The sequence below is a fragment of the Tiliqua scincoides genome, chromosome 14 (assembly GCF_035046505.1).
Source record: "Tiliqua scincoides isolate rTilSci1 chromosome 14, rTilSci1.hap2, whole genome shotgun sequence".
In the NCBI taxonomy this organism is placed as follows: domain Eukaryota; kingdom Metazoa; phylum Chordata; class Lepidosauria; order Squamata; family Scincidae; genus Tiliqua; species Tiliqua scincoides.
The window spans coordinates 1,521,948-1,531,262 of NC_089834.1; the positions used below are offsets into that span (position 1 = coordinate 1,521,948).

The 9,315-nt window shown below is 54.7% G+C and overlaps 1 protein-coding gene across 1 annotated transcript; it reads right to left on the reverse strand.

Moving 5' to 3' along the window:
- Nucleotides 1–300: 300 nt before the first annotated feature.
- Nucleotides 301–8,995, reverse strand: LOC136634427 (T-box-containing protein TBX6L-like). The gene is made up of 9 exons (XM_066609946.1): nt 8,964–8,995; nt 8,255–8,437; nt 6,828–6,930; nt 5,884–6,048; nt 3,121–3,267; nt 2,823–2,893; nt 2,116–2,201; nt 1,631–1,835; nt 301–727 (listed from the first exon to the last, which is right to left on the reverse strand). Exons 1-9 carry the CDS (start codon nt 8,993–8,995, stop codon nt 301–303), a joined length of 1,419 nt encoding a protein of 472 aa, XP_066466043.1.
- Nucleotides 8,996–9,315: the final 320 nt, after the last annotated feature.

A 9,315-nucleotide genomic window follows, 5' to 3' on the forward strand; every position in this document is an offset into this window, starting at 1 on the left:
GTCCTTAGCGGAGATGGCGCTCACGCAGTCCTTGCTTGCTTACAACTCACAGCAAAAGGTAGTGCTGGCAGTTTCTTGAATGGCTAAGGAGCCGCTCATGTTTCTAGAGCAGGAGGCAGCCCCCACCCCACAGTAAGGGAACGACAAAGCACCTGTTCTTTCCTGCGGCCTGTGGGCCCCTTCCCCCAGCACCTCCAGTGTGAGTTTCAGGAACTGCAAAAAGAGCCTGGACTAGCTGGCCAGTTTATTCAGGGGCAGCAGGAGGCTGTGGGTGGCTGCAGCCACACAGGGAGGCCCCCCTCACCAGCAGGTGTAGGGTAACAAGGGATACTGGCTCCAGTCCGACATGGTTCCGTGGCCCACGGCCCCATCTCTGCTGTACTCTGTGGGGAAAGTAGAGTAGCTCACGGCCCTGTATGGGGGGTGTGGAGGCACCACCCACTGGTTGAGGCCTTGGTCAGGAATGTATGGGTTGTACAGTGCTCGGTGGGGTCCTGCTTTTCCGGCAGTGTCGACAGTGGTGCTGACCCCTCCGGCGTAGTCCTGGGGAGGGGGAAGAGGGGTGGGCAGCGGCGACGGGTTGGCCAGGCCATCGGGCAGCAGCTTGAAGTCTTGATCGGGCACCGTGGCAAAGTCTGGTGGGTGAGGCCTGGCTCGAAATTCGCAGAAAGGCCTGGTGTCTGGGAAGGGGGCTGGCGGAACCGGTGCAGTGCCCACCTCCTGGAGCCTGAAAGAGAGCCAGGGAAATGGGCTGAGGATGAGCATGCAGCCAAGGTGGCCTTGAGCAAAAGGGTGTAGGGGACTTGGCAAAGCTGCAGAAGAGAGACCAAACGATTTCTGGGCTGCAACGCCTCCCTTGTGAGGAAGGCTGCAGTGTTTGGGGCTCTGCACTCTAGAAAGAAGGTTCCCGAGGGGGGCATGATTGAGACAGACAAAATTATGCAGGGGATGAATAGAGGGAAGTTCTTTTCCCTCTCGCGCAACACCAGAACAGGGGAAAACCTGGTTGTGCTGGGAGAGTTAGAAAAGAGAAAAGAAAATATTTCTTTACCCAGAGTGTAATTCGTCTGTGGAACTCCTTGCCACAGGATGCGGTGATGACACCCGAAGGCCTTACATGCCTTGGAAAGCTAACTGGGCAGTTACAGGTTACAAGTCAAAATGGGTATATTCAACTTTGGTTTTAGAAGTAGGCTGTCTGACATGTCAGATGCGAGGGAGTGGCAACAGGATGCAGGGGTTTTGTGGCCTTGTGTGCTCCCGGAGGCATCTGCTGGGCCACTGCAAGATATACCTCACACAGTACCACACCTCAGACCTCTCGTTCAACTACCCAAAGGTAGTTGGCAAGGGGCTATCCTATGGTCCGGCCCAAATGTTCACAGCTAAGTCCTCTTTCTTTTCAGAATCTTTTGCACCAGGAGAGCCCCTCCCATGAGAAGCAGCAGCCAAGCTCTCTTGGGTCAGAGTAGCACTTGGGTGAGTGTCCTTGGCAGTGACTTGTTCCTGGTCTGAGTGTGCCTCAGGATCATCCCCAAGGGTGTCATTAGTAATGTAAAGCATTGCCTCTTGCTGGAGGGATGGGTAACCCCCAGCGCTTCATCTCTGCCCAGCTAAGCCTGCTTCTTGCCTGTATGCCTGGGAGGAAGGGGCTGAGGCTGGCGTTAGCACGGGCTGTTCCTGGGCTGTCGGCTGTCCCGGGTCCCTCTGTGTTGGGGACTCTGCAGGGCCTGTGCGGTGGCTGCATTGCCCGGAGACCCAGCCAGGGTAGCTGCTGTTGCTGGTGATGTTCTGGTGTTCTTCCTTCACCTCCACGTTCCTGACTCTTCCAAAATCTGAGGCATGGCAGGAAGAGGGAGAGAGAATAAAACCCAAGGAGGGGACCCAGACTGGAGTGGGTGGCATTCAGCTGCCACTGGTCATGTGCCCCCAACCTGACCATTGCAGCCAGCATGTGAATGGGGCACAAGTGGTGGTGAAAGCAAAGCTCAGCCCTGAGTCTGGCACACTCAGTGGTGCTATGGCAGAAGTTTATCTGCCCTGTGGGGGGAGGGATGTGCCCTCACGTGTGGCACATCAGCCAAGTCTCTGTTGCATGCTGTTTGCTGCTCTTACCTGGCTCCTCCATGCCAGGTGTGGGGTCTTCAACCAGGGTCCTCTTCTGACCTTTGGCTGGGCTGCTCTTTGGAGCTCTTCCCTCCCTGCGCAAAGAGGAGGCCATGTAAGCAGCTGGGCATTGCTCAGGACCAGGGCTGGCCTTAGCGCAGTTTGACCAATGGGGTCAAATTGGGCCCTGCACTGGGAGGGTGAGCAGAGCACCCACAGCTGGCACCTTGCGCTGTAGCCAATGCTCCAGCATGGAATCCTCCATGCCAAGGCATTGCCAGGAGAATGGCAAGCAAAGCATCGCTGCCGGATGCCCCTCCCTCCTGCTGTAAGAAGACCTGCTTCTTATTGGCTTGAAATGCCCCCCCCTTCCCAGAAGCAGTTGGTGGTTTCACTGCTGCCCATCCTGGTGAGCAGGAGGGTTGAGATGTCCCACCAAAACGTTCTGCATTCGGCCCTCCAGCTCCTAAGGCCCATCCTGCTCAGGACTGGCTGTGGATTCCCCTCCCCTCCAAGGCCCAGGGCAGCACCTCCAGTTCTGCTGATACCTCCTTGGTATGCTGGGAAGGGGCTCAAGGAGGTGTGCTTTGTGGTGCTGGGAAGGTGCCCCTCCCTCAGAGTAGCCTGTGGAGGTACAGCTGATGGGGCGGGAGACCCAGGATCGCCACCCAGCCATGAAGAGATGAGGAAAGCACCCGCTCCCCAAGGCCCGTCACCTGCGCGTGTTCTTCCCGTGCTCACGGAAGCCTTTTGCAAAGGGGTTGTTGTAGATCTTGAGCTTTGTGATCTTCAGAGAAAGACAAAAGGGGTTCGGCCTGGCGCCAGCATGCCAGCCCAGTTTTAATGAAATTTCTGCCCCGCCCCCTTCCCAGGTGAGAGCAGCTTTAAGGTCACTAACAATAAGTAATTACTGCCTGATTGGTCCGCACTCAACACCCTTCCCCTGTGGCACCCGGGGCAGTTGTCCTGGCTCACCACACCCCAGATATGCCTCTGGGAGCACCCCACACACACCTTCTCATTTTGGTAGGCAGTGACTGAGGTGAAGGCCGTCTCTGGGAAGCTGAACGTCTGGAAGAGGCTCCAGCGGCTGCTGAACAGGTCGTCTGCTTGCATGGCATGGAAGCGGGGCTTGTAGCGGTGCATGGAGTGCAGGATGATCTTGAGGGGAAAAGGAGAGAAGGGGGTTGGTGGAGTGAGGCTGCCTTGTCTTGGGAGGCCCCTTGGGTAGGCTAGACAGACTTAGTGGACCTGCAGGTCTTTACCCAGCATGTAATTAATCTCTGGAACTCCTGGCAACTGGAAGTGGTGATGGTGTCTAGATACCTTTAAAAGGGGATTGGACAGATTGATGGAGGAAAGGTCCATCACCGGTTACAAGCTACGATGGGTATGTGCAACCTCCTGGTTTTAGAAGTGGGCTGTCTCTGAATGCCAGATGCAAGAGAGGGCACCAGGATGTTGGTCTCTTGTTGTCTTGTGTGCTCCCTGAGGCATTTGGTGGGCCACTGTGGCATGCAGGAAGCTGAACTAGGTGGGCCTTTGGTCAGATCCAGAGGGGTTCTCCTGACATTCTTATGTGGGAGTGCCTCTGAGGCGCCTGTCCACGCTCCCTGAGGACTACCAGCTGCCATCCTCCTTCAGGTGATGGAGAACAGGGCTGCTGGACCAGGGGGCTAAATGACAGGACCCAACAATGACCTTCCTTTGTTCACAAAGTACTCTTGGAGCACTGTGCCACAGCACTCTGCGCCTCCTCAGAGGGGGGTCACATCCATGCTGAAAAGAGGTGCCCTGGTGGAGCCTTGGGTTGGGATGGTGCAGGCAGCCTGCCAGGTTCCACAGAGAGGAGCACACGGATGGGGAGGGAAGGGAAGGGCAACCTGAAGCCAGCCCCAAGCCCCCATCTTGCAGGATGTCCCCTCCCCAGGAGCGTGTGCACCCCTTCCTTAAAAATGGAAAAGGGGAGGGAGTGGCACTTCTGCAACCAGGGAAAAAGGAGAAGGAACCCCAATTGCTGCAGAAGTTCGGCCCTCATCAGAGGTTCCAGTGGGACCAAACCTCTGCAGTGTTTCGAAAAAAGAAGTGGTTTTGTCTAAGCAAAGACAAAGACGCATCAGTGGGACTCCAAAGGGCGGGGCTATCGGGGGGGGGCACTGCCTTGGAGGCAGATCAGCCCATCCACTCGCCTCCATCCAGGCCCTCTGAGATTAATTTTCTCAGGGAATATGATGTTTCTTTTGGGGGTACTAAGTTTCTCCATTGGGGGTCATAATTTCATGTGATCCTTGGATCCTAATTTCTATATAGAACTACGTAGGCTCACACCAAGTGTGAGCGCCACTCTTCACCCAATTATGCAAACACTTTCTGAGACCCTGAGAAATTTCCAGGCCCCTCCTTTGGCTCCTGGGCCCCCTTTTGGATCGCGGGTCCAGGTATGATGCATCTCCTCCTCCCCCCCCCACTCGTGGGCCCGGGTGAGATTGGAAAATGTAAAAACCAGCAAAGCCTCTGCCTTTGGCTTCTAGGTCTGGGGTAAATTGCACCTAGTTCCAGAAGCCAAAGGAAGGGGCCCAGAAAATTGCTGGCTCTTACCCCCTGCATATCGCCAGTACAGTGCTGGTTTACTTTTACCTCCTGCACCCCTTTTCATGGGCCCTGCCTCGATCCCACTCCCAGCTTTGGGTAAGGAAGAGGGAGCTAGGCAGGAAAGAGGAAGTATGAGGGAGGGGAGAGTTTGCGGGGAGAAGGGGGGGGCTACAGCACTCTGAGCATGGGTGCAGTGGCTGGGGCATCATGGGCCAGCAACCGGTACTCCACTTTGGGTACCAGGAAGTCTTTGACCGGCCCTGCGCTTGAGGAAGCACTTAGTAGTACAGGATGCTTTGCATTTGCCTTAACTGGTAGGAGAAAAAGGCCTGCCCCTTCCCCTCCAGCTCCTGGGCCCCCAGGGACAGCAGCACCAAAGCAGCTGCTCCCTGCTTCCATTCATTGCCATGAGGCTGGTGCAAGAACATAAGAACATAAGAACAGCCCCACTGGATCAGGCCACAGGCCCATCTAGTCCAGCTTCCTGTATCTCACAGCGGCCCACCAAATGCCCCAGGGAGCACACCAGACAACAAGAAGACCTGCAAGGCCTCCTGGGAATTGTAGTTAAGAACATAAGAACAGCCCCACTGGATCAGGCCATAGGCCCATCTAGTCCAGCTTCCTGTATCTCACAGCGGCCCACCAAATGCCCCAGGGAGCACACCAGACAACAAGAAGACCTGCAAGGCCTCCTGGGAATTGTAGTTTAAGAACATAAGAACAGCCCCACTGGATCAGGCCATAGGCCCATCTAGTCCAGCTTCCTGGATCTCACAGCGGCCCACCAAATGCCCCAGGGAGCACACCAGACAACAAGAAGACCTGCAAGGCCTCCTGGGAATTGTAGTTTAAGAACATAAGAACAGCCCCACTGGATCAGGCCATAGACCCATCTAGTCCAGCTTCCTGGATCTCACAGCGGCCCACCAAATGCCCCAGGGATAACAAGAGACCTCATCCTGGTGCCCTCCCCTACATCTGGCATTCTGACTTAACCCATTTCTAAAATCAGGAGGTTGCGCATACAAGAGACCTTCCCAGCACTTTGCACCTGCTGGACTGGGGAGGGGCCTGCTTGCATGGGCAGCTCCAGGCACTAAACCGCTCCCGTTTCCCTTGCGCTGCCCCAGCTTGTCCCCCTCCCCAAACACCCAATGCCTCTGCCCAATGCTCACGACTCACATGTCCATGCTGGTCCAAGGTGTTGTTTGTCAGCTTGAGCTTCTGGAAGGAGATGGGCTCCTTCATCCAGTGGCTGCCCAGAGCAGGGGAATCCGGGTGGATGTAAGTCCGGCAGGGGAGCTGCGGCTCGGCTTTCCCGGCCACCTCCCACTGATCTTTATTCCACTGTGGGGAGAATGGCACACAATCTCACTAGTGGCAGGCGGTGGGTGGGGGGACTCGTCCTTCGTTCATTGAGCTCTGTGCTTGCTATCTGCATTCGTGTGGTGTGGGCATTAAATTAAATTAAGCAAACGCTGAACAGGTCCTGCAAGATGAAACTGCTCATCCATCACAGAGCTGTCTGAGTCCCTGCTCTGGCCTGACTGTCTTCCCATCAGCCTACGGTGAGGAAGGGAATGCAGCCTTCTGCTAAGAACATCAGAAGCACCCCACTGGATCAGGCTGAAGGCCTGTCTAGTCCAGCTTCCTGCATCTCACCAGATGCCTCTGGGAGCGCACAAGACAATGAGACACCCGCATCCTGGAGCCATCCCTTGCAGCTGGCACTCCTGGTAGCCCACTTCTAAAGACATACAAAATTATGCAGGGGATGGAGAGAGTGGATAGAGGAATGTTCTTTTCCCTCTCACACGACACTAGAACCAGGGGACAGCCACTCAAATTGAGAGTCAGGAGAGTTAGAACAGGCAAAAGAAATATTTCTTTGCCCAGCATGTAATTAATCTGTGGAACTCCTTGCCAGATATGTGGTGACGGCACCTGAAGACTTGGATGCTTTTAAAAGAAGATGGGACAGATCAATGGAAGAAAAGTCCATCACAGGTTACAAGCCATGATGGGTAGGATCAACCTCCTGGTTTTAGGCTGCCTCTGAATGTCAGGTGCAAGGGAGTGGCTACAAGATACAGGTACGCACACACACAGCTGGCAACAGCATTTACCTTGTACCTGAAGTTGTCCAAGGGCACGAAATCGATCAGCATCAGGTATTTGGCATAAGGGATCAAACCAGAGACTTTGATCTTGATTTGTGGGAACATCCGTCTGCAGAAGGGGAAAAGAGTTTGCCCCGCTCATGGTGGCCAAATCAATGAACCCTCCAGGATCTTGACCTGGGATAGGAAGTGCTGCCCACCCACCCTCAATGAGACCCTTTGCTCTTGGCCTTGACCACATTTGAATGCCTTTAGAGCCAGTGGCCAGTATAGGTATACGGCTTTGGCTTTGCTTTCAAAGCAGTGATCATCAACCTTTCTTGTGCCATGACCCCGTTAAATACATACATATGTATGAGTCTGGGGACCCACCACCAGTCTTGCCCCTCTCCTGGAACTTGCTCTGTTCCCACCGCCCCACTACCTCTTGCGTCTTCACAACAACCTTGTGAAGTAGCCGCCTCAGCAGGGCCGGCCTTAAGAGCTGTGGGGCAAAACAATGAGAAGAGGTTGTACAGGATTCTATCAAGAGCTGTTTTTAGAAGGAAGCACCAATATTGAATTGGATCCAAGGCTTTGAAATGTTGCTTTGGTCCCTCCCATGAGACTTCACAATCTCATTGGGGGGTTGACCCAGAAGTTGAAAAACACCATTTTAAAGCAAGTGTCTAGTCCTCATGACTGTTGAAATTTCACAATAGGATGGGATGTTTCTTTTTTGGGTGATATTTTCTCCAAAATTTCTTAATTAAAATAGCAAATTGTGGTGTTGCATGTTTTTATCCAAATTCTTATTCAAAATTGTACGAATGGCACAGTAAAGCATAACAGGCATTTCATCTGCATCATTTTAGACCGTTAACAAGCGAATATACACACATATTCATTGGTTTTCCAAGCTTCTCACAAATGCAGTACCACCCAGACAAGCAGCATTATTTTTAAATCACAGAATCCCCCCTTTGCATCCCAGAGTGGCATAAAATGCGCAAAAAAGCCACAGAAAGTGATCAGGTCAAGGTGCAGGAAAAATAAAAGCAGAGAAAGGCTTCACGGAGCATTCCTTGGTTTTCCACCTTTCTCAAAAATGCAGCGCCACATCTCTGCCTCCGAAGGAGTCGGGAAGCTCCCATTTGCACTGGAGGGAGGACTGAACCCACTTGAGAGACTCAATCACTCCAGGAACAGGGGCTGCAGGTATCCTTTGCCCCTAAACAGTTCACGACCCCCTTTCAATGCCATCTTTAGGTTTTGCAAGTCCTGCTACAGAGGCCTCCCTTCCCACCCCACCCCATTGCCTTTGGGTAGGACTCACTCCCAGATCTTAGAGTCTGTTGCTTTCAGGGGATCCAACTAAAGGCGCAATGATCCTATTTGGATGAGGAAGTGGTTTGAAACCAAGAATGGACTGGGGGGGGGGTCACGCTGCTCACCTTCCAGACTTGGTGATGATCATTTCGGTTCCCACCTGATGAAACTTCAGCCAGAGGTCCGCGTCCTCCAGGGTGGCCACTATGGAGCTCTGGTGAGGGGCGGCTTCCAGGCGGTCAGGCAGCACTTTTGTGTCTTTTGGGAAGGAAAGGAGGACAGAACCAGGTTTGGTGACCAGCAGGAGTCTGGCAAGAGACAGGCACCAAACAGAGGAATGTGGCCCCTGGTCTTCCCCTCTCTCCCACCCCCTGGCAGAACCGAGCCTTCCTGCAGCTGTGCACCTTTGGGTGGAACACCCACCCAACCAGGAGGAGTGATTCAGAAGTTGGAGGTAGACCTGGAAGATTCAGGTTCAAATCCTCCTGCTCAGTCACAAAGCTTCCTGGGTGGCCTCTTATCTCTCAGCCTCGACTACCTCACAGGGTTGTTGTGAGGACTGCAGGAGGGAAGGAACCATCTACGCCACCCTGAAGGTGGGATAAAGAAAAAACAGGGCAGGGGGAGGGTGGCAACAGCTGGAAAAGCCCAGAAGCCCTACTAAAAGGGGGGGGGCTTTGCAGGGCAGGCGAACCAGTGGGAAAACTGGGAGTGTGAACTTTTTCGAGGGTGGGGGGAGAGGCCGAGCATGCAAGCGGGGGCACATCCCTGTCACCCGTGGGCTTTTCTCTCCTGGCTCCCCAGATGCAGGGGTGGGAGGGGCTGACCAGCCACCTGGGGGAGCCCTTGGCCTCGACAACCACCATCCCCGGAGGGCTGAACAGGCCCCCCCCCCGTCCTCCTGCCACGGACCCCACTCGACTTGGCCACCACCTGGAACCACAGTGGGATCGCGAGGGGGGGCGCCCTGCCTGCCTTGTAAGCCCCCCCCCCCAACGACTCCCAGCACCTGCCTACAGTCAGGCTGAACTACCTGTGGGGCCCCCACCTCTTACAGACCTGCCCGTTGCGCGCAGAGCAGAGCCCACGAGCTGGAAGGAGGGAACTGCCCTCCAGGTCCGACCTGCCCCCCTTGAACAGAGAGGAGGGGGCAAGTCTGGCGGGGGGGCACAGCCCAGTCCAGGCA

Excerpts from the sequence above, each read along its gene's own strand:
- LOC136634427 (XM_066609946.1), bottom strand. The coding sequence starts at position 8,995 with ATGGTGGTTGTCGAGGCCAAGGGCTCCCCCAG. Across the intron at positions 6,931-8,254 it reads ATCATCACCAAGTCTGGAAG|ACGGATGTTCCCACAAATCA; the intron begins GTGAGCAGCGTG and ends CCCCTTCTGCAG. Across the intron at positions 728-1,630 it reads CCTTCCTCCCAGGCATACAG|GCTCCAGGAGGTGGGCACTG; the intron begins GCAAGAAGCAGG and ends GCTCTCTTTCAG.